General features: G+C 39.9%; 1 protein-coding gene across 2 annotated transcripts; it reads right to left on the reverse strand.

Annotated features, from left to right (window-relative positions):
• Positions 1–7912: 7912 nt before the first annotated feature.
• Positions 7913–21093, reverse strand: LOC138395330 (pantetheine hydrolase VNN2). Of its 2 annotated transcripts, none has more exons than XM_069488069.1 (8): positions 21021–21093; positions 18522–18610; positions 18267–18397; positions 16677–16869; positions 15696–15984; positions 14243–14616; positions 13136–13306; positions 7913–8522 (listed from the first exon to the last, which is right to left on the reverse strand). In XM_069488069.1, the coding sequence occupies exons 2-8, from the start codon at positions 18573–18575 to the stop codon at positions 8349–8351; spliced, it is 1386 nt and encodes a 461-aa protein (XP_069344170.1). In that variant the 5' UTR covers positions 18576–18610; positions 21021–21093; the 3' UTR covers positions 7913–8348. The 2 variants fall into 2 exon arrangements, with proteins under 2 accessions (XP_069344170.1, XP_069344169.1); XM_069488068.1 differs by having other exon boundaries at positions 8266–8522; positions 18522–18753; positions 21021–21034.
• Between the last annotated feature and the right edge of the window lie 4669 nt (positions 21094–25762).

Raw genomic sequence — 25762 nt, forward strand, 5'->3', positions numbered from 1 at the left:
GGAGTCATTAATACTATTTCTCTCTTGGGATTCTTTCTAATCCTCATCTGATCTAAGAAAACTTGTAAATTTTGGAGATTTGTGTGTGGAGAGGGTTGTTTGGTTTGGTTCTATAATTCAAAGTCCCTCAGTTCTAATAACCTTTTCCATTGTAATATTCTTCCAGGTACCCCACTGTGCTTCCATATGTCCTTATGTCCTGAAATGGTACCCATCAGACATCAATTCTTTCAGAGTAAATATTCAAGGACAAGAAGGAAACTGTGTAAGACAGACAGGTTGCTTTGTGATAAGAAGAAAAATATTTTCATTTTTCAAATTGAAATTCTAACTCTTGCCTTGGTTCACTTGACTTTCTGAATAGAATCAAAAGGAAACATGAGAATTCCCCTTCATTCTCCTAGGCCCTAATTCCAGGAAATGTGCCAGCTTTTTATTGTGTTGAAATTAATACAAAGAGTGTTCCATTACCAAATGTGGTTAGTCAGGACTTTGCTTCATACATATGTAAGGAATCAGGATTGCAGATACGAGTTATTTTAAACAAGGTATTTGTATATAATCCAAATGACAAGTTAGAATTATTGTGGGAGTAGAAAGTTTACAGTCTGAAGTTTTGTATTAAAACCAATATCATTTTTTTTTAAATATATAAGGGATAAATTTTAAAGGGAAGAAGAGATCCTGGAATAAAATCTCTGAGAGTCTTTATTTCTAATACTCACTGTAAAACCTCCTCGATTCCCACTGTCAGGTCCCGACCCCAGGAGCAAGAATCCCTCTTGCAGTCTCTCTACTGATCCTGCTATTCCCACTCTAACCTCAACACTGTGGTCCATTTGCGTTCCCTTAACTGCTGCTTCCATTAATGAAGATGCTTCCCACGTGTGTATGGAATCAAGGCAGACAATCAGAGCCTTCTTGTACTTGGTCACATTTCATCTTTCTTATTCTTAGCTAAAACCACTCTTCTTACTATATTTTAACATGATCACCGCTACTCTGATCCTGAAATGATTTCTCACTGAATCCTACCCTTCTGGCTCAAGTTCATTACCTCTCTAGTCCTCGTTGCTATTCCCTTCTCTGAACTCTTAATGCACTTATGGTCAGTGGCCATGTTGGTGTTGTCTTTCAATCCTTTACCCTCTCTCCCCCACATCAGATCTTTTTCTACTTCACACCTTCCGCTACCTTCTACAAACTCAGAACTACTGTGTCTCCATCTTTAGCACAAACTTCTATCCTGAACTCCAGGCCTATTTATCCAACTCAGAAGAGACCTCCTGCAAGCTCCTGCCAAGCATCAACCCGCTGCCAGCATCTGTTCCTATAAACTCTGCCTCCCTCATCTCCCTACAAATGACTGCTCATGCCCCTGTCTAAGGCCAGCAGTTATCCTTATACACTGGAACCCAAGAACATTGCTTCCCAAGGAGAAGTTCTCTCTTACTGTTTATCGTCAATTTTTTTCTGTATACAATAAAGAAAATACAAATATCTTGTTATATCCTCCTATCTTAAAAACAAAACAAAACAAAAACCTCTTGATCTGACATCCCCTTCCAGTTCCTGCCCCAATTCTCAGCCTCAATTTACAACAAAACTCCATTCTGGGGTTGTATTTCCTGTCTCGATTCCCTTCCTCCCAGCAGGATTTTACCCCACTGCCTTTGCTTGACTGCCTTTGCTTCACTGCCTTGCGAAAGTTGCGTGGATCCCCACATCACTAAGCCCGATGGTGGATTCTCAGTCCTATCTTACTTGGTATCTTGGCAGCATTCAACACAGCTGCCGCCATCCCATTCCTGACGCTCTTCCTTCCCAAGATCTCCTAGTTTTTCTCTTTTCTCCTCCTTGGTGTTTGTATTTGGTTTTGTGGACTTTTTCTTTCTGTTCTTTCTTATTGTCCCTGACTTCTTAATATTATTACACCTTAGGGCCCAATATTTGGAATCTGTTTCTATCCACACTGACTTCCTAGGTCAGTTCATTCATTTCATGACTTTAAATACCATCTCTGTGTTGGTGACTCATAGATTTATATCTCTAGCTCAGAGGTCTTCCCTGAACTCTAGACTCTTGTGTCTGACAACCATCTCCTCAAAATCTCCACTTGGGTGTGTGACAGCGTATCTGTCAACATGAACAAAACTGAGCTCCTGGTCCTCTCCTGAGGCTCCTGCACTGCAGTCTTCCAGAGCTCAGCTAATGGCTTCTCTCATCTTCCAGTGTTCAGGCCAACCCCCTTGGAGTCATCTTTACTTCTCTCTTTCTCCCTTACTTTCGTGTTCAATCAGGTAGTCTTTCACCACAGCAACTGTGGTCTAAGCCTCCGTCATCTCTAATCTGGATTATTCCAAAACCCTCCTAGCTGGTTTTTGTACCCCTACTTCTACTTTTGCACAATAGCAGTCAGAGTGATCCCATTAAAATGTAGGACTAAATTGTGTCACCCTCTGCTCGAAACCTTTCAGTAGCATCCCACTTCACTCAGAGTAAAGGCCAAGTTCTCACAATCCCTACAAGGCCCAGTATCATTGACCTCCCATTACTTCTACTACAACCCCCGCTACTGTTCCCGTGTTCACTGGGCTCCAGTATGCTGACCTCCTTGCTGCTCCTCAGGCCTGTTCCCAGGCGCTCTTCTGTCTCAGCTGCCCTGAGGGGACTATTGCAATTGTCTCCTCCTTGGCCATCCTGCCTTTAGAACTTCCCCTTCCACTCTATCCTTCAAACCACCATCAAATTTATTTATTTATTTAACTGTTTTCAGTCCCTCATGGCTACTTGACTCTGAAACTCTTCAATGGGTCTTTCTCTTAGCTTCAGGATAAGGTCCAGGCTTCATTGGTGCTCAGTGACCTGGCCCATATCTCTCCAGTTTCATTTTTTGCATTGTCTGTCCTTGTCCTTCCTCCTGGTATCCTCCCTCTCCCCAGTGTATCAGACTTTGCTTGAAGCATGCTATTCTTCCATGTGTTTGCATGCATGACTAGCTGTCATTGACTTATCCAGCTGGTCTATGACATCTTTCTTGTCTTCCAAGGTAGAATTGATCCATTCCTGGTCCCTATATTGATCAGAGCACTATCATATTCTATGACTTTTATCATATGTATTAAATGAGATGCTTGAAAATGCTTACTTAGCACAGTGTGTGGCATGTTCTAAATGCTCATTATTTAATTGCTATCATAATGAGTGATGATGATGGTGGTGACAATGCTCTGTCTCTTTTTTCTAGTCTGAGATCTTTAAGAAACAGAACTTTCATTTTATTCATCATCATCATTCAGCACAGGGCTTGCTTGATCTATAGTAGGCATTCCAAAAGTCATTTGGCTTCTTTTTTTAAAAATTTTATTTTTTTCTTTTTAGAGACAGGGTTTTGCTTTGCTGCCCAGGCTGGAGTACAGTGGCTCAATCATAGCTCACTGCAGCCTTGAACTCCTGGGCTCAAGTGATTCTCCTGCCTCAGCCTCCCAAGCAGCTGGCACTACAGGTGCATACCACCACACCAGGTTAATTTTTTCCCTTTTGTAGAAACAGGGTCTCACTAGGTTTCCAAGGCTGGTCTCAAGTGCCTGGCCTCAAGCTATCATTCTGCCTTGGCCTCCCAAAGTGCTGGGATTACAGGCATGAGCCATCACACCTAGCCTAGTTTACTTCTTAACCATACACAAGGAGACACGTACAAGGATGCCTAGAGAAGCTTTATTAATAATATAAAATAATAGCAAAAATAATTATAATAAACAAATAACCAAAAAGATAGAAAACTTAAACATCTGTTGAACTGGACCAAACCACAAAAACAGGCCGAGGTACAAAGATTGTTAAAAATGATGACTCAGAGTTGGCTAATTTTGCTTCTTGGTTCAGCTTATTACTGAAAAATCACAGAAGTACCACAAAGTACATTGTATGTTCAACATGAAGGATATATGTGGCTACCAAACCTGTGTTTTCAAAGTTCATGGCCTCAGTAGCCTTCCAGGAGTGAAGAACATGCCATGTCAGAGAATGTCCAACAATGGGCATGCCGTCTTTTTCTGATGGCCGGTTGAGAGGCCACAACAATGTGCCTGGGCCCTCCACTGCATCACGGTTGGATGCCTCCGCATTTTGTGAGTACTACATCTGGCTCACCCACGATTTCCACGCAGCAGGCCTGGCCACACTCACCATGTTCATCAGTAGGAAAATGGACAAATGAATAATGTTTTATTCATTGTATCCGGCAAGATGCAACCAGGAAAACAGAATTGACACCAGTAATATTAAGAAAATTTAATATAGAGACTTGGCTAAATGGGTATTTGATGAAGAAAGGGCGGAAAAAAAAAAAAGGAGCACTGGCATAATGTTACCGAAAACTCCACCACTTGTCCACCAGGCTGAATCAGAAGAATGAGGACAAGTGGTTTGAGGAGGAAGGAAACAGAGTTTACTTTGTCGACAAAGGAGGAAATATGGTGGACCTTCTCCTCTCAAATTTCCCAAACATAGGCAGAAATACAGAGCTTTTAAAGGGAGGCTTCTCATCTTCAGGCAATTACTGTGGTTAACTATTCTAATCATCCCATCTTCGCCAAAGACAAAGCCTGTGAACTCTGCCAGTTGTCCACCCGGGGGCTGGCGCCACCTAGGAGTTTTAACAAAAGCCTTAACCTGCCTCAGGGATGCAGGCCAGAATGCAGCTCCCCAAAAAAGTGGGGGAAGTTCTAAGGAGACAGAAAATCTCTTTGCCATTTTTTTTTTTCAAGCCATTCCCTCTGTTACAGTAACACAGAGGTAGTAACTGCAGGAAGCAGCTACCACTCCCAATGTTAGTGAACAAAAGGTAGAGGAGGGTGCTAGAAGCTAGAAACTTGCCAGAGGACCCTGAGGAGCTGAGGCTCAGACGTGGAATGAGGGGCGCTCCCCTGGTGGTGCGGAGGAGTCAGATCTGCAGAGGGCCCCCACAGGGCTGGAACTCACACCACTAGAGGAGGCACTGGCTTGTGCTGGTAAGTTTGAAGAGTGGCAATGGGGCTGAGAGTGTGGAGAAAAAACTGGAAGCTAGAACCAGTTCGTACTGGAAGAAACTGCTGCTGCCAGGTACAATACTCTAGGGGAAAACACTGATAGGTAAGCAAACAGGAACAGGTACCTGTACTCTTCCAACCTTTTCTGTCCCTCTAGTGCTCCCTACTGGGAGCACTTAACAGCCGGCAAAGGAGAAATATGTTAATTGCTTGGTCCCAGTCACAGCATCACAGAAAAGAATATAGAAGGGTGAATTTGAAGCTGAGAGACAATAGCTTGGTAACCAGCACATCCCTGTAGCTGTACACCATACTGCAGGGAAAGTGGAGGAAATAGATGCCTTTTCACATGGGTTGAGTTCACAGTATCGAGTATAAAACTAAGAAATATGCAGAATATGTATAATTTACCATATACAGTATACAAATTTCAGAAAGATGCAAAAAGTACTAAGTAGGGATATCTTTATATGTAATAAATTACGAAGAAGTCATGGGACTGATCTTTGAAAATCTTAGGATAGTGATTTCCTCGGGGGAAGGGGATGTATTCATAACACATGCTGGGCGGTGGGCCCTGCGTGATTGTTATGCAATCCTTTATACGTTTGTGTGTGTCAGAAACATCTGCAGAAAAAACTTTAAAATAACTTGGAATATGAATTTATTTTTTAATAAGTGAGTATTTCATAAGGAAACTCTCCCAGGCTTTGACATTTCTAAGCCCCAGGCAGTCTCTTTCTTTAGATCCAGTGTGACTTCTCTCCTCTTTTTTCCTCCACATGACAAAAAGCATGCATTGTCCTCCATGGAGCTACCCCTGCCCGCTTTGATTTTTGAGATTATGCCCAAGACTGGCAGCCTTACAAAGCACTACCATCACCACCACCACCCCCTCAAAAGAAAAGCACGCAGGACCTTTGCATCTAGAGGGTTTGTGCAATTCACTATGCAGAATTAGATAACGGTAACAAAAATGAGGAAGTGCATTTGTCCAAGTGATGGTAATCTAACTCAAAAGAGCTTCAGGAGAAACAAAAATGACACTCCTGGGCTCCCAGAACTGGGAAGTCTAGTGGAACGTTGGTTCCACCTAGCTAGATCCAGGTGCTTAAATCATCCGACCACAGGTTTCTTTTATAACATTGCCATCTATGGAATATCTAGGAAAGATGGTAAGAATGGAGTCAGAAATGTGCAGATAATTTAGGAAAGCGGTCAAAGCAGAAAAAAATGCCAGTGGAAATCATCTGTATAGAGGAATGAGCTGACACCAGATAAAAAAGTAGAAAGTAGGGGCAGTGGTCATTGCAGAGTAGGCTGTATGTCACAAAAATTACGGGACTAGATCATACAGGGGCAATGTCACAGAGTGGCTCAGAGAGCAAAGAGAATGCACAGACCACTGTCCTAGTGCCTAGTGCTCAGGACACAGTAGGCACTCAATAAATGCTCCTGAATGAGTGAACGGTGGATGGAGAGTGAGCCCTGGAGAAGGCAGACGCTGAGGGTGCAAGGGGTTGTAACAGGTAAGTTATAAAAGAGAATTTCAGGAAAAAAGCTAAATACCAGAAACCCAGAGCCTTGTTCACTACCTCCAGAACTGCAGGGGATTCAGGAACTAACATGAAATTTAAAGTGAGACAAAAGACAGTAATCAGAGAAACTAGACTCTGACATTAGACTCTTTAGAAACTAAAGAGCTGCTTCCTAAGCTAAGGCCAAGTGTAACTATGCTTGGGTTGTTTGACGTAATAACATGTGTATGTGAAACCACCGTGGAAAGATGGGTTAAAAGGTTGTGGTGCAAGCAATTTTACAATTGAGTATAAGTACTCCCCATTTTCCTGGGGATTTTGTGCTTTTTGTTTTTGTTTTTTGTTTGTTAATGAATCACAGCTGACAGCTCCAAGTTTGAATCAGAGGAAGAACTGTCATTAGGATCTGTGAGGAGCTTTGTACTTACATCTTACTCAAACCAATTGATTTAAGGTCAGCTGCTGACTTTCAGTCAACATTTAAACTTTTGGAAGGGTAGCATTGTTGCCCAAGAGCCATGACACACACACAGCAAAACCATTGCACAACATCTAACCGCCTCAAGAAAAACCTGGCAAATCTGAAATGTTCCATATTTTATGAAAAGACAAATGAATGCACAATTTTGATTTGGTAGTTGTGGACTATGCACATAGATATGCATTCACTACAGCTTTAAAATTACCATCTTTGATGCCCCAGTGTTGAACACAGGGAACATATAAGCTCTTCTCAAAATTAAACACAAAACATAGCTTAACCTCTATATATCTCCTCTTAATAATAAACACTAGATTATAAAAGTGGTCTTAATTTTCTAGTGCATTTTAGTAGAATATTAAAATTGAATCTGTAAGTAGATTTATGACAATATATAAAAACAAAACATAAACGCCTCAACTGTAATTTTTAATGTAAAAATATTGGACCTAAAAAATAATTAGGGAGATATAAAATTAGAAAAAATTTGAAAACTAGAAGTTATTTCTTTAATTTTAAGAACATATGAATTATTCAGTAACAGATATACTGCTATACTTCAACTAGATGGGATGTATGTATTTTGAAAAAAGTAGACTGCCCAGTGTTGAAAATAGTGTTACCATTAAACATCATAGTCTTTATGTTATGGAATTTGTGCCTGTTAAATTATACCACAGCCTTCAGGTGGGACAGTTGGGGCTATGAAGGCCCTGGATTAGATCTCCTAGATGAACTTAGAATAACTGTCATTTCTTCTACCACATCTCCAAACAACTTTCACTGTTAAGATAAACTTCAACATTGTCTTCCAATTGGAAATCAAATTTTACCCCACCCATCATTAGCACAGAAAACTAGGGGAGTTCAAAATGTCCTTAATTTTAAAGCAAATTCAGTCATAAACTTGTCAATTCCCATCATTACTCTTCTCTTCCAGGGCACAGCTGTGTTTAGTGACTCTGAAACTCTTCACACTGCACACTCTCTCACACACATGCACACACAAGATCTCACAGCAAATAAGGCTGGAGCTGAGGTCTGATCCTCGTTTATCCAACCCAAACACCCATGCTCTTTCCATTGTCCTGCACAGCAGCATTTCAGCATTGCCAAAAATGGGACAAAATTACCATAATACTTAAAAGTAATCCTTTATGAGGACAAAAAAAGCATTTAGGAATCATTGGTCTGTACTATTAAGATAGCCCTTCAAAGTTCCTTGGAAAACTTGGAAGCCTGATAAACACATTTAGTAAAATACATGCATGCAAAACATGCATGTGATAAAGACATGGCCTACAAGGCCACACTCATTAATAATGTGGATATCAGCAGGTAAGTTACTGCTGAATTGCTGGTCCCAGATGAGTTGTAAACAGAGTCCTTTGCATACCACCTCCCAAACAGTGCCACTGTTAGGATAGGCCCGGATGTTCCATTCTTGTTTACCAAACGCCCGTCTTTTAGCACCTAAGGAAAAGGTAAGAAAAGTACAGTCGGCTTTATTAAAATACACGTTACAAGCAGACTAATGATTTTGTAACCATTCTAGATATAATGGATGATCAAGTCATTCCTGCTTGGGGAGGGAAGAAGCAGCAGGACAGCCAGCGGACAGCTGTTTTCTACGTAATGAAGACTAGAGCAATTCAAAAGAGCACAAGATTTGAGTTCCAACAATCGAACATAACTATTCATGAAAAGTCAAAATCAGTAACAGCAACGACTCATTGCATCCAATTATGTGCAAGATAATCAGGAACCAGAGAGGTATACATCACACGTTTCTCTCAAGAAATTTAAAAGCTAATGGTGAAAATAAGCCTGTTCTAAACATAAAGAGAGAAATCAGTTTATTAGTATATGAGAGAGGGAAGCGGATACGTGCTCAGGAGGTCTGAGAAGGAAAAGCTATACTGGTCTGCTTCTCAGAGTGAGGCCCAACCTGCCATGAAAAGGAGCAATTAAGAATTTCTTCCGGGAACCGTATGGCAGAAGACACTGTGGGAAGTGGAAATTGAAGCAGCAAAGGCTCATTCGAGACAGAGTGTATGTGACGAGTCTAGGCAACGTGCTCTCTCACTCTGCTTTGGTTGGAACCAGGGGTGTGCCAGAGCCAGTGGTACAGGCTCATGAGAACAGATTGTTAACTTTCCAGAACTCTCTGACAGCTGGTTGTCAAACACAGCCTTTCTTGATCATGGGGGGAATATTTACACCATGGAAATTGGCAAATGGCACAAATCAATGCTTTTTCTTTTATGCCTCAGAAAACAAGTTGTTAACAATTTACAGCTGGCTTAGAGCTGGAGATTAGTGAAGAAGAGAAGAAGCCATATGGTCAGAGCAAGGTGGGGATCAGACTGTGAAAGCCAAGAAAGACTAGATCTATCCTAAAGCTGCAGAGGGTTCTCTGTGAAGGAGAAATGTGTATAAAGTAATTGACTAAGAATAGAAAGAAAGATGAACAGATGGACAATAGATAGGACAAGAATAAAGGAAAATGAACCCATCAGTTGTGGGAAGGACAGTGTGGATAGGGAAGAAATTGGAAACTGGGAAAACAGGTATTTTAGGGAACTGGAAGAAAAAAATAACTAAATAGCCTAGAAGATAATTATTGTGCTTCACTGTTAACAAAGTGCCTTCCCCAAATCAGTGAGAAAGGTATACTGCCCTATAAGTATGGAATTCAGAGGTTAAGGGACTTTCCAAAGGTTACACAACTAGTTAGTTGTGGAGACCAGGCTCTTCCAGTGTGTCAACAATAACACCAGAGATGCAAAAGTGCTAATGCATGATGTTTGCACAGTTGCGGGCATAGTCAGTAACACTCCACCCTTTTCTCGTAAAATTGGGGAAGGAAGGATAGATAGTGTGTTGAAATCTCTGCAGCAGTGATCCTCTAAGATAATGTGTAAATATTTGCTGAAGGAGTGTCCATCAGTGAATGGAACTAGAGAAATACTCAAGAAGACACTGTGACTATGACTTGTGAAAACCTTGTCATCTATGTTGACAGAAGGGGCAAGCTCTACAAGGTTTCTACAGAAGGAAGCACTCAAAAAATCAAGAATTGGTCGCTGTTTATTTGGCTCTTTTTGAGGAAAGTAGTCACCCTCCTCCTGGGTGCTCTTTAGACCACCAGCCCTAAGAGGAAAAACACATTGCCTCAGGCTACCACGGCTTCCTAGAAATCTTTTCTAGAAATGCCCAAATCCTTTTGTTTTAATTCTGTGCTCACGAAACAAACTTCTGACCTATAATTTGGACTCCTGAGAGGATTTACCAATGGGGAGCCTTCTTGAGATGACAGTTCATTGCTCTCCAGCTAAGTGAGTCTAGTTTTAAAAATAATAAGCTGGTGCTCTCTTTTATCCATCTTGTGAGTTTGGTTACTACCTATCGCTTAGAACTTGATGAACTTGCAGGACAGTCATATTTAGAGTATCTACACTTGTAAAATGAAAATCTGCAGCACGCTCACTATGGTGCTTGCTCCAAGGAATTGCTACACCAAAGACCCTGGCTGTCAGCTGCCATCTGTATCTCATTTCCTCTTTCTGAAAAAGAGCTAGAGTAGGCAAGACAAGATTTAAATGGTACATAGGCTAAGTGCCTTGTTTAGAGGTTAGGCGCTGTCCCTCCCTTCCCGCCTTCCTTCATCCAAGAGTAAGAAGCCAGAGATGGGAGACAGCATGACAAGTCTGGAGAGTTGTTAAGAGTTGAGAACTTACAGATACTATACAGTTAAGTACTTAAACAAAACATTTACAACTGTTTCCAACTGCCTGAAACCATTTAGGATGAAAATTTTAAAACAAAGAAAGGAGGTAGCTATGGAATAATTTATTGCTTTCCCATTATCACCATTCAACTTCTTCAAATACTGATATGGTTCAGAGTGATAGTGAAAGGGTATTTCTGGCTCTAGATCTTTAACTTGTCTGGAAAACTCTAACATTTTTTCGTCTTTCTCCCATGGATGAGGTGGTTTGTTTTTTGTTTGTTTGTTGGTAAATGCTCAGTCTTACTCTGAGACAATTCCTCCAAGGGATAGATTTCTTTGAGTACATGACATAGAAAAAGTGTCCCAGTAGCACTCAAAATATTAGATTGTGTGCTCAGTTTACGTGTCTGGACTTGCAAGATATAATGTGCCAATATGGCCCTATGCCTTCCTAAGTTCACCTATGTGACCCTGTTTTTCCCTCTCTCACTTCCTTGAAGTGACTTCAGATATTTTAAATTCACCTATGCTTATTTATTCCAGTCCAGTTACCTTTTAACTACTGGATTTTAGCCCAAGACTCCTCACTTCAGATCTGATCATGATTTTCTGCAGTTGGCAGTTAAGTTTTTATTCCAGCCTCAATTTGCTCATGAGATTCTACCTCACCAGGTTCTCTGGCAGCCAATGATTCCTGTTTTCTGGATTTCACAGCCTTAAGACTGTACTTTATGTTAAATTGTTGGTATCACAGAATTAAATATTTTCATAAATGTGACATATCCCAATGTAATTACACAGGCAGATGCAGATATATGACCATGAGCAGTCTGCAATTTTAAAGACTTCCTTGCTCGATGCTTTACATAAATTAACTTAGATCCTGTTTTCCTTTTATAGACTATGCAATGATTTCATCCTAGTTACTGAAACCCTGCAACTGTTTGTCACAATTCAGAGAAGACATTAATATCCAAACCGGTGGAGTATGGTATGTATGTGTACATGTGTGTGTGTGCATGTGTCATGTACTAGCAGATACAAACCTTCAGAGTCATAATTCTAATTTGAGACCAGCTTAATTTGGAAATTAATTGGTTACAACAACTATAATTTGTGAAATAAATATCTGATTTTCTATTTGTCTTCAAATGTGACAAAAGAAATTAAAAATCTATAAACAAACATTTTTCAATGAGTGGTATCTTGCACTCATAGTTCTAGCTTTGTTAGTTATAGTGGTATTCCAATGAAGTGTCTTTACTTTAGAATTATAGTTGCTATAAGATGCAAAAATGGCCACAAAATTTTCCCTGCCTTTACACATGCCCTTTTGCAATGTGATTTTATAGCTCTTCCCACTGAGAGGTCTGAGCCATTTATTTCTCTACTGCTTGAATATACATTGCTCGTGTGACTTGCTGTGTGTAGGGGCCACCCCTGGGCAGGAAATTGGTTTTTGCCCAGGGTCAGCGAAACTGGACGTGTTTCTTGAGGCCAGAGATCAATAGGTCCTGCACACGGCCTGTTGATGATCTATAAGTCCGCACACGGCCTGCTGATCATATAACCTGTTCCCTGTGACTGATAGCCAAGGGCCTGTGGTCTTGCAAACAAGCCAAGGCGTCTCATTGTCTGCACACAGTGATGAGACCAGGAGGCTGAGATGCAAACATTCACCTCCCTTGAGCAAGCACTCTTAACGAATGGAACAGGTTACATCAAGGCATCAAAGAAAGTCACGCACCAGAAAGTAGCTGCGGGCTGAGAGTATAAAAATAAAACGACTGGTACATTACAGTGCTGCAGCCTTGAACCGTCTTCGTGTCTCTGTGTGTATTTTTTGTGTGTCTGTTTGTTTCTTTATGTTTATGTGTCCATCCCCTATTCTGTAATCGGGCCGCGACACTGTGGTTGATGAGATGTTCACAAATAGGGTGCACGCAGAGACTTGCAAAGAACTTTCCCATTGTGGCTTTTCCTCTTGATGCTCTTGCACTCATTCAACTAACATGTGAATGAGCCCAGGGAGAGATGACCCCAATCATCCCAGCTGTCCAAGACAAACCTATCACACACCAGTCAGCCCCTGTCAACCCACTAACTAATGGCAGATGCAATGAGTCCAGGTAACATCAACTGAATCCATCTCAGACCAGAAACACAGCCTACCTACACTCAGTTCAAATTGCCACCCCACAAAATCAGGGCTAAATAGATGGCTATTACTTAAAGCCATCAATTTTGGGGGAGGTTTGTTAGACAGCAAAAGTTAACTCATGCAGTTACAATAGCCTGTTTTACTTCGCTTCAGAGAACATATAAAATGAAAATACTCTTAACATCCTTTTACCTCAAATTTTCCAGGTGACAGATGAATTTCACTAAGTAGCACTTCAGGAAAAACATACTCTGTTCCAAATGTACCACTGAGGGAGAACATTTCAAATCTTGTAGAAGCAATTTCTACTGGCCGCCCACAAGTTGTCAAATTAGTAGTTTTGCACTTCAGCATCGTGCATACCTATGTGGAACAGAAGCAGATAAAATACAATGCCTTACATCTAACTTAATTGGACTGGAACTGTTGACTTAGTTTTTAACCACAGCAAGGCAAAATTTTCTTTCTCCAAAAAGGGATTTGGATCATGTTTCTTATAATTGCCTGCATTATTGGAAATGGCAAGTGATTTGAGAACCAGCCCATTTCCTGGACAACAAGTGAATTAAAAGACAGTTTAGAATTAGACTTCAACCATTAGTTTGGTATGTCAGATGATGGCATTGAGCCCAAGGAAGGCGAGGTCTTTGGGCAATGGTATTACTGAAGCTGAAAGGATGATTAAAATTTTGACCACTCCTGCACCTTGCCTATCTTTTCCATGTCCTTTTCTTTAGAAGAAGACAGGGACATGGAATATAAAAAGAAAATACAAATTCATAGACAACATTCTATAAAAAGTTTCCATCTTTAAAATTTGTCATTTGAAGGGAATAAAAAGACTAGGACATCTAATTAGAAGACAAAGATAAAAGTGGTATTCCTGTTCATTGTTGGTTTTAAAAAGTGAAAATAATCTAGACCTTGAACTTAGGGGATAACAAGAAAAAAGGAAACAAAAAAGTGAAAATAAGACTTTATATTCAGATGTGTTGGCAAACCTAGTTAAGGAAGACTTCTCGAATTCACCACAATAGGCTAATTGTTTCAAATAAAAAGTAATCATGATTGGATTAATAATTTTTTTAAATGTGCTCAAAGCAAACAATCAGAGTATACCTAATTCCCCTTTGCAAATATTTGATGAGTCCCTCTGTGTGAGTGTTCGTGTATGTGTGTAATATTGTCAAGGCATGGAGTCATACCAAGAAAAAGCACTTGGTTTTCTAGAACAAATATGAAAAGTTAACTTGGAATTTACTGGCACATAAGACCCTCTCTCACTTGAGCTGAGATTACCTGCCAGTACTCTCTTCTCCTTCGGCCGTGTAATCCTGTAAATGCTCCTAGAACATAAACTTCATTCTCCTCTTTTTCTAACATTCTGTAGCTTAAATGACAGCAGAGCTCTTTTTGACAGACTGTAAGATTTCCTGCATTTTCAAAAAGTTCTGTGAAGTTGAACTCATCCTGGGAAATAAATCCTCCGAAAGTGTTTTTCTGTACTCGGAATGGTCTGATGGCGGTGGCGTAGGCTCTCCAATTCACTGCCATCGGGTAGGCAGGAGAGGCTCGGGGATGCGAATCCACCTCCGAAAGGAGGATCCTTCCCAACTGTGTTTTCATGTCATAATGGTACACTTTGGGAGAGTTTGGTGCATAGATACCACTCCCTGTGAATGGAAGACAACAACACAAAAAATACCAATAGTGTCAATTTTCCCCATCAAAATTGGGCATGTGATCCTGTCACAATATTAGTCACAATGAGAGAACACGAATGCTTCTAGTGGCATGGAACACCTAACTACTTCTCTTATTCTCTGTTGGAAGAGATTAAAACAGACATTCAATGGCCTCACTTCAAATAAACTTTGAGTATAATAGCATTAATTATTAGTGTGAAGGAAAATTAAACCAACTATAAAAATCTTTGTATTCAGAAGTCCCTGAAAGGTGGGGAAAGGTAATGCAAAATTATCTCCTATTCCCAACTGTGGTGGTTTTCAAATATATCCAAAAATTCGTCAACACTGCTCTCTCCAATGGGTGGATGTAATTCCCTCTCCCTTAAGTGTGGGCTAGACTTAGTGACTCACTTCTAATGAACAGAATGTGGTAGAAGTGATGGTGGGTAAGTGAGTGAGCCAGTCTGGAAGCAGATCCGTGAGCCCCAGTCAAGCCTTCAGATGACTGCTAGACCAGCCAACAGCTGACACAGTCAGAAGAGATAGGCTGAGCCAGGATCACCCAGCTAAGCCACTTCCAAATTTCTGACCAACAGAAACTGTGAGATAATAAACATTTGTTGTTTTAAGCCACCTTCACTTTTAACTTTTATAGTAATTTGTTATACAGCAGCATGTAAATAATACACTCTGCCTTTGCCAGTTTAGAGTACATCTCTGTTCAGTTCCCTGCTTTGCCCTTTACTAGCTGGGTAGCATTTGGCAAGTGACTTGCACTGTCTGTGTCTTGGTTTACTCATCTATAAAACTGGGATGATACTACCCATCTCACAGAATTGTCATAAGAATTAAATGAAATAATACACATAAAGGTCTTGGTAAAACCATGGCTTATAATCAAGCGCTAGCTTTTCTTTTCTTTTCTTTTTTTTTCTGGAAAAAACATGGCAAACACAATGAGGAGTTCCAACAAAGAAGTAAAAATTTAATACAGAGCATATCTGAGACATTAGTTTCTCTGCACTTAGAAATATAAGATGAAACCTAAGCTGGTCATGAATTACCTGTCATATTTAGGCTGACATGATGTGTGTTGGCCACAAGAAGATTAACTCTCATGCCCATTGCCCAAGCCGAATGGAATTCAATAGCTGTCAGAAGGGGCAAAACATTCATCCAGGCTGTGGGAAACAGTACGGTATCCACGTGGAAGTCTTTCACCAGAGTAATGGCAGGATCACGGAAGAATATGTCAAAGCATGTGAAAATGCCAAACCTTCCAAAGGTGGTGTTGAAAGTCACCAACTCCGGCTTTTCAGGGACATCAAACTGAGGCTCAGAGTAGAGGTGGTACTGTAACAAGTGCATAGAGTAAAACTAGTAAAGGCTTATTTATTGAAGAGATGACTCATAAACCGCCCCCACCCCCCACAAAGTCAGTAACAGATTTGACTACGGTCAAGGAGGAGGCAGGACAGTCCCACTGCCTGTATATCACATACCCACGTGAAAGGCCAGCCTCTCTCCCCACTCAGTGTAGTATAAAATTATGACCTAAAGATTATTCTACTCTTTTTTCAATTCAGAGTTTAAAGTAAAAATTTTTTATGGTTTGAGTTTAAATCTACAAAAGGGTAATTAAATTAACTGGCATAGAAAAGAGTATTTGGTGCAAATTAACTTATGTGAAACTGATGCATATAATTTTGAAACATCTTTATACCGTGTCAATATTGAATGGTATCCAGATTACAGTCACTTTAGTATCTTTTGCATCAATATTAAAATTACTTTATACACACACACACATACACACCCACAAAAATTATCTCAATGCTGAACCATTACAACACTTTTCTAACAGGTCTCTGTCTACGTATTTTTCCAGATTAGTTTTATTTCTAAGATGTCATTTTCTTTATTGTTCACTTACATAAAAAATCTTTAGTCATGTCAAGTTACATAGGGAATAAAGCTCAAACTCCCGAATACTGCACTAGCCACTCTCATATCAGCCTCCATTTTACACGTCCGCCCCCTCTCACCTTATGGTAACGTGCCACCAGTTTCCCTTTTGTGTCATACACCACGTTGGTATTGTATTGGTAGTAGCCATTAGTAGGGCATCTGGAGTTGCGGGAACTACATGGCTTCTTATCCCCAATATTGGCCAAGACATAGATAGAGTTGTTCTTGGCCAGGCAGCTGAGTCTTGCTTGCACTGGTGTATCACCAAATCTAAACCAAATTTTAATTAAAACATTTCCATTTTTAAAAAACATTTTAGTCACTTCATACAGAGATAGTAACAACATTAAGAGCTTAAGTGTGACTTAAGTCAATATGAAAACTACTTATAAAATGATCATATTTTAAAATGCACAAATGATACATAAATTTGATGACTATTTTCCACACCATATCTATTGCTCTAGCAATTCATTATTCACTCTCCTGCATCATCAATTGTATCCTCTCTACTGGAACATTCCATTAGTATGACATATGCTCTATGTCATGCTAATTTAAAGACTCCTATCTTTAAAAAAGTAACATAAAAACTTCTCTTGACCCCATATGGCCTTCCAAATATTGCTTTAGCTCTCAGCTCCCTCTTAGAGCACAATGCCTCAAAAGAGATGTCCATCCTGCTGTTTCTAGTTCCTCCTCTCGAATTCTCTTGTGAAGCACTCCAATTAACTTTCCTCTCCATCACCCCAGATCTTACTCATGCCAACAGTGATCTCCACATCTCACCTGATCTTATCTTACTTGACTCACCTGCAGCAGTTGACACAATTAATTACACCCTCCTCCTAGAAACATCTCCCTCCCTTAGTGGGCCCACCCTCTCTTTCTCCTACACATTGGTTGTTCTCTGACTTCTTTGCTGTTTCCTCCTAATCTCCCCTGAGTTCAGACATTGGAATTTCCTAGTACTCAAGCCCATACCTGTACTCTTCTCTAACTCACTCCATAGGTGAAATCATTATGTGTTAAAAACTGTCTCTATGCTGACACCTGATTCCCTATCTCCAGATATAACCTTGTCCTTTCCTGACAAAATTGTATATATAACTGCCAGGTCGACATCTCCACATTGACAGTAGCATTTAGATATTCACTATATATTAGATATTTTATATTAAAAGGTTTCTGGATAACCTCCCAGGAAAATTAGCTTTGCGAGCCTAGGGAAAAGGCTTATGATTTACATGAAAGTACATGATGAGGTCTTTCTGCCTAGGAAGCAGATTCCGGGACACAGAGACTCTATGAAATTGAAATACAGTCCCTTCAACAGAGACCTTGGAATATTTTCCTAACACAACCCACCGTCTACTTCAGAAATTAAGTTACAACTTGTATGCATGAGATCCTCTTCCTTTAGCTTTTCTTGCAATAAATACCCTGTTTACATATTTCTCCAAATTTAATAAAGATATTCAATCATGAAATATTGTTAAATGGTATCTAAATAAAATTTTTAAAAATCTAACAAATGCCGAGATAAATAGAACCATAACATATCCCACGTATATGATAATTCAGGGTCACTCATTTTGCTTTGGTGAGCATGCACATTTTAGAGAATTACAGCACTTTTGCACAAACAGCTAGGATAGTTAAAATACCTGTAGGGGTTTTGACATGGAATCCAGTTCACCTGAGGGTCTGGGATATCCTCTAGATAAGGGAAAACAGTTTCCCTAGTAAATTTCCATCCGTAAAGTGCATCTTCTGGGGTCACAATGATTCGAGCCCCCTGATCAAAACAAGTAAAATCAAAATTATTTTTCCATGTACAACACAGATAATTCAACACTTCCATCTTCCACCAGCCCCCATGTCCCTACTACAAATTATGATTAGCAGAAATAAAAGAATACCTGCTTGGCTGCCAGCTTAATTACTCTCTCCAGAATATCTATATTCTTGTTCATGAGATGCAAGGCGTCATCTTGAGAAACAGGTATTTCTGTGTTGCTTGGCAATACAACAGCATGTTCATACACTGCAGCTATAAAAGTGTCCAGAGCAGCAACATGCAGAGTAATTAGGGCAAAAACTGCCAAAGAGGTTAGAAAAGAGGAAGTGATCATGGCCAAGGCGTAGTGATCTCTGAAAGTGAAAATAACATTCATGTAGTATTTACAAAGGGGAGAACATTTACGTAACATGTGGCTGCCAGCTACTGGGCTTCTATTTTATTCATATAATCTTATAAATACGTTATGCCTGACCAATTTTGAGGAGAAAAATGTTGCAGGTCAACGAACACAATCAGAAAGTACTATCAGACTTTAATAACATGTACTACTGATAAAATTTAATGTCAAATTTCCAAAAGAAAAAAACCCCAAATTCAAATATAGTACAATTCTACCTCTTATTAACAGAAAATAGTAACTAAATTAACTTTCATGTGAAAAATGGCAACAAATATTTCATTTATTAAATTAAAAAATTGGCAGTAATTTTTTTGTTCCTTTGAGTAGTTATATCTTGTCTATTTTTAGAAGAGGAGAAAAATATTAAAATATTTACTACTAGGAGAATGCAGCATGGAATAATCCCGAGAATTCACCCCAAATCAACACTCTGACTTACTTCCTGCTATTAAAGACTAAGAGTGTGCTGCTGCCTAAAAGCTGGAATATGTGTCTGTGACTGAAGCACAAGTCCCCCAGGAGCTGCTCCCTGAGGTTAGGCCAGAGGAGAAAGTGAGACCTCTGCTCAGAGGCCCCAGGCCTCAAGAGACCCAGCTCGCTCCTCCCTCCCTCCCTCCCTCCCTCCCTCCCTCCCTCTTTCTTTCTTTCTTTCTTTCTCCCTTCCTTTCTCTCCTCCTCCTCCTTCATCTCCCTCCCTCTCTCTCTCTCTTTTTCTCTCTCTTTCTCTCCCCGCCCCCCTACACACACCGGTTCTCTTTCTTCATTCTGTCTTCTATGGGTGTGGGAGGAAGATGCCAGGGAAGGGGAAGCACCTAGGACTAGTGGTGATAAAGAGAATCAGTGTTGTAAAAAAGATAAGATATAACGTTCATTTTTGTTAGAGGCAAATAACCACAAAAATGAGTTTTCAAACAACACCACCATATACAGTATGTGATCTCTGATGCCCTTCTAGAACATCCATATTCTCCCTTCTCCAGTTTCAATTCTACCAGGTAAAAGCTTTGTTTTATTTTATCTGGGCCTCTGGGTAAAAACCATTCAAATGCTTTTAGACAGCATAGAGGAGTAGATACAAATATAATCAACAAAATTCATTCTGTGCTTTCCCTCATACTGAGATAAAACTTTTTTTAAGAATGAGATCTAAGGGATATAAATAAGATCTGCTCTTATTTTCTGCTTCGAACAGAAGTTTCTGTTAAAGGAATAACTTTTCTTACCTCTATAGAGCGAAAAACTGAAAATAATTTCAATAAAAATGGTCAAGCCCTTTAGTAGAAAATGTGAAAGGATAGTTTATAAATTTTTAACAGATTATATAATACATTATTGGTATATAATTATACCATATATAGAACATATATAATTAGTAAGTTAGCACATTATTGGCATATAATAGATGAGCACCTTTAGAGTTTAGAAATCATGTAACCCAAATGCCCTCATATTTCAGGATAGGAATCTGAGGGATAGAAAGACAGTGACTTAAAGCACGATGTGTCACATTTCACTCCTGATTCTAGAATCTTTCCCTCATTCCTAAGACATCATGGATGTGTCTGTGCTCTGTTTTAATGTCTGCATCCAAATGTCTCAACACTTACGTCTTTTAAAAAATCCAGTTCAAAATGATCACCTTAAGGAGATCACAAGGAAATTTGCTAAGTGCTAACTGAATATTTGATGCAGTTGACCTGTAAAAACAACTAAGTTCTTCCATTTCTGTAAGTATAATTTGGATCATGATCTACCTTCATGTGATTTATGTGAGTGAGCTATGATGATGTCATTGCACTCTAGCCGGGGCAACAGAGCGAGACTCTGTCTCCAAATAAATAAATAAATAAATATTAAAAATTAAAATCTTCTTGGTTGAATTCAAAGATTTTGGTAAAGTTAGGATGAGGTCTAAGGATGCCATAACAGAAATAAATCCAAAGGAGCTGGATAAAAATCCCTTGTTTATCTATGCAGGTCGTTGGGGAGACATGCGTTTGAAAGGGTACTATACAAAAATGAAACTGAAATCTCAGACACAGGAAAAAAATGAACAGATAGATTAGAAACAGAAAAGCATTGAGCTGTGGTGCATTATTTTATTGAACAATAGGAGGATGCCACAATAATTCACCAATAATTCAACTTGTTCTTTTCTAAGTTGAAAAACAAGGACATAAGGAAAAAATATGTTTCCAGGCTAAGATAACTACTTACAGCTCTCGCCAAGGTGAAGCCCTCCTGTCCTCTGGCTCCCAGCTGCTTTCTCCTTTGCAAGGCTCATGCTTCTGCCATCACCTCTGGGCAACTGTCTGTTTCAGTTTCACTTTCTGGGCAGGCTCTACCCTCTAGCATGACAGAGAGCAATCCAGCAACAGCTGGCTTGAAGATTCTCTCCCTTAGGCACCGGGAGATAGAGCACCTGTTTTATTCTAGCCTGGCAATTCTGATTCTTGGACTTTCAGCCAGCTTGCGTTGATATGATTGCTATGGAATAGTGACTAAGTTCAGCAGAAAAACCAGAGTAATAGAAGCTAGAGATGCTAGCCAGTAATGCTAAAGTTGATTCTTACATTTATGTCACATTCTTTCTCTTTAGCACTTTAGTCTTTCACTGTAACACAAACCCAACTCTAGACCTTTCTTCAAGGTAGAGAGAATTATGGATGGTCCTGCATCTGGTTATGATGAACTTTTCTCACTATAGTTACGAGAGTCATGGTGGTATCTCATATGCCTGGGTTTGAACCACTTCCTAGCTGCACGACTATAAGAAAGTTAAATGTCCTCTCAGTGCCTCAGTTTCCCTTATCTGCAAAATGGTGATGCTATGTGCTAAATAACGTTTGCTGTTATTATCACCATTGCCTCATTCCCACAAGATGGAGGTCTAATTGCAAGGGCCATGCCCATGCGGCTCTGATCAGGGTGTTTAACTTCCCCCTGGTCAGATGCCCACCTGTTCTTGGTTACTATCTTGTTAAAAGAGTCCCAGTGAATGCACTTTCTCTATTTTCTCGTTGTTCTTTCCATCTCCACAAAGTCTTTCAAGTTTCCTTTTTTCCTCGGCAACCAGATCTGAATGGTTTCTCCAAAAATTATGATGGCTTTCCTTCCAGCTGTACCACAGATTCTCCCTGGGATCAAGAGCTCTCACTCCACCTCTTTCAGGCATCATTCTATTAAAAAAACCAAAACTCACACCTACACAAAACAACTGGACGTGAAACTAGATTACTCACATGTTGCTGTTGGGAACGTGAAATGCTATAAGCCACTCTCGAAGACAGCTTGGCAGTTAGTTCCTTAAAAAATGAATCACCCCTACCAGGGTGGCAGCAGCAGGGAGGCAGGGTGAGGTCATGGCACCTCCTTCACCCTCTTGATTCCTCTGGGGGGAGGGAAGGAGGGCCAACAGTACAGGATGGTGTTTGTGGGGAATGTAGAGGCCCCAGTGCAGGAAGAAATGCTTTATGAGCTGTTTCTTCAGTTTCTCATAGGCTATGCCATTAACGAAAGTGATGGTATGCAAAAACGAAGAAGAAAAGGGGAAGTCTTGCATTTGTCTGCTTTAAACATTATGAGTCAAAAATTGTTTCTGAGCAGCATGCTTTCCTGGATTGTCCCCTACAACACTCACCTATAAATAGGCTGGAATTAGAAGTGGAGCTGTGGATTTTCTAAAAGAAACTAGTGCAAATATTTGAGTTGCAAATGTTCTTAATGAAGACTGAATATGCAGGCTTTTTCATGCTTTACTTTCCTTTGTTAATACTTTGCATAACATTTTATTTTTTCCATTTAAATATGTTGTTTCTGAGCTTTAGTCTCATATGGCTCTATTTCATAAAATGGGGACACATGACAATGATACCAAAGGAAAGATGACTATCATGGGACTAGTCTGTGGATCATTCCTTTGTGATGTGATTATATATAAATAAGTAGAGATAATTCCCAGTTATTAATTGTATTTAATGAAAATGAGTTGTCTATGTTAATATTTATTGACCTCTTTTGCCAGCAAGGTTTGAGAGGGTGTATGTAACATATTTAAATCTTGATAATTTAATAAACTAAATGGGATGTTTCATTAATGTATAATATTAAATGCTTATTATTAAAATCAAGTTTCCTATCTAAAATAAATGGGCTATATGAAGGAAAAAAACAAAACAAAACTAACTAATTATGCAACTCCCGTATCACCCAGCTGTTGTATTCCTGGACATTTACCCCATAAAAACCTATTCTTGAATGTTAATAGTTCTTTTGCTTGTAATAACCATAAATGGGAAACAATCCATATGTCCTTCTAGAGGTGAATAAACAAGATGGCCATATATCCAGATGATGGAATACTACTCAGCAATATAAAGACTTGAACTATTGATGCATGTAGCAATGTGGGTAGATCTCAAGAGCTTTATGAGTGAAAAAAGCCCATCCCAAAAGGTTGTATACTATATGATTGCATTTACACAACATTTCTTGAAATGTCCACATTAAATGGAGAAAAGATTAGTGGTTGCCACAAGTGAAGGTGGGAAGGAAGTGGGGGAGGTATGGCTACAAAAGGGCACCCTGAGTGCTGTGGTGGTGGGAATGTTCTATATCGTGATTATGCTATTGTACTATAGTTTTGCAAGATTGGAGAAAACTGGGGAAAGGGTACACATGATCCCCGTGTATTATTTCTTACAACTGCATGTGAATCAACTATTATCTCAAAATTTTAGAAGTTTAATTTAAAAAAAACTATCTTTGATTTGTATTAAGCGTTTTGATTTTTCCTTTGGATTGATTCTTGTATCATATGTATAGGTTGCAATATGATCTTAACATAAAAAATACTTTTGTTATTAACATATTCCACATTCAGCTACATAAAATATTCTCATTTTTAAAAAGGTTCTTTTAAGCTGAGTATCTTTGTTACAGTTAGAAGACTATAAATATATAAAAATATAAACACACACACAGAAATTTCCTTTGATCGTTTTGACCTACCTTTTGGTTTCATTGCTCAAAATGTTCTCTCCTTTATCTTTTCTTATATTTTTAAACTTTTTTATTATTTTATCTTAGTACTTGCAAAATCATAACATGAGTAAGAGGTAAATTTGGTTAAATACTGGTATCCGAGGCATGTATTGACAGCAGCTTGTTGAGAATGGGAACAAAGGAAGTTCCTCATCAGAAAGGCTGGAATCTTTGCCTTGACCTTGAACTCTCAACAGTCTACTACGCTGGTAACAGTGATAGGCTGGCGATCCAGAGCGATGCCCAGATGCTAGGTTGGGGAGGTGTGAGCCGGGTCACAGCTGCCCTCGTGCTTTAATAGCGGCCCCGCGTGGCAGCGGCGGGAACTGCGGGCGGCCCGCGGGCTGAGGGGCGGTTGCCCAGCGGAGCCGGCAGGGATAGGGGAAAGCGCCGCAGGGGGACCTAGGCCCGGCCCTGTTCTGCACTCCTCCCGGGTGCAGCGCTCAGGGCCACACCCCATCCCGGTGCCGCTCCGGGAAAGGGACCGACAGGCCATTCGTGCTCCTCACGCGCTGGACCACCCTCTGGAAGCCCAAGGGCGAAGGGGCTCCTGGGAACAGGGAAATGAAGAGACCATGAGAGAGATGTACACCCAACCTTGACGATTAACGCCAAGCAGTCTTCCAAAGCGATCCTCCCCAACCCTTGGTGTCGTCATCCTTTTCCATTGTTTTCGCTCTGGTGCTACGAACCGGCATCCCATCTTGGTTTTAATCGACCCCTTCAGGCTCTGTTTTGCTCCTCTTTGGACCCATCTCACCGCCATCCACCCACGCCCTGAAGCCAAAACCTGGGAGTCACCCCAGATTCCTCTCTCCCCCCTCCACGTGGACAAGTCCTATTGGTTCCACTTCCAGATATATCCCTTTCTTTCCAGCTCTACCGCCACCTCCCTGGTCAGGCATCACCCCTTTATTATAATAATAAAAGCAAGCTCCTCCCCTCTCCCCCTCGGGTTTACTAGACTCCCGCCTGCTGACCACCACCTGTCTCACCTTTGACCATGCCAAGCCCATCTGCACAAACTATGGGCTGTTCCTCAGAATGAATGAACGGCGGGCTCATTCTCACCCTTTGGATCTCAACTCAGAAGTCCCTCCTCCATGGACAAGCCTTACCCAAATTAAGCCCCCACACTTAAACGACCCCAGCCAACTACCCTATCACATCACCAGGTTTTTCCTTCTTAGCATTTCTGTAAGATAATTAGAGATTCTGGTATTTATCAATATTTATTGTTTGTCCCTTCCACTGGTATAAGTTACATAAAAGCAGAGATTGTGTTTATCTCGATCACAGCTAAATCCCTAGCTGTGTCAGTCCAGGCATTCAATAGATATTTTTGAATGAATGAATAGATAAAATCATTTCTTCTTTTAAAAAATTACTGTAAACGTGGCTACTACACCATGAAAATAGATCAGGAGGTATGAGAGTTGCACAATAGACATTTGCTCATATCAAACAACTGCATGGATTTCACATGAAGTTGGAGGAAGCCTTTCATGGGGAAATGGGGGGTGACCTGCTGATAGAATACAACCACCAAGAATACGGAGGGAAAAAACAAAACAAAACAGATGGCAGAACTGAAAAACAGAGACAAGGGAAATGAATAGTGTTATGCCAAGTAGTAATGTTTATAAATTCAGATTATAATTGAAAGTAGGTTACAAAAATAGAAATTGTAAATATTGTCATTCCTGTACTTTGCACACAAACAAAATTTTTACAAAAGCTTAAGACCAAGGATGCTATAGAGTTTTTGCATACAAGGCAGGAATTTTGCCTTTTGGACAAGAACAAAAATCTCATGACACAAAGTATATCTTTCAAAAACTGATTTCATAGTAATTATATATTTTGAGTTATTTTTATATATTTAGAGCATATCAAATCAATTCATCTTTTTCCCT

The sequence above is a fragment of the Eulemur rufifrons genome, chromosome 15 (genome assembly GCF_041146395.1).
Source record: "Eulemur rufifrons isolate Redbay chromosome 15, OSU_ERuf_1, whole genome shotgun sequence".
NCBI lineage: Eukaryota > Metazoa > Chordata > Mammalia > Primates > Lemuridae > Eulemur > Eulemur rufifrons.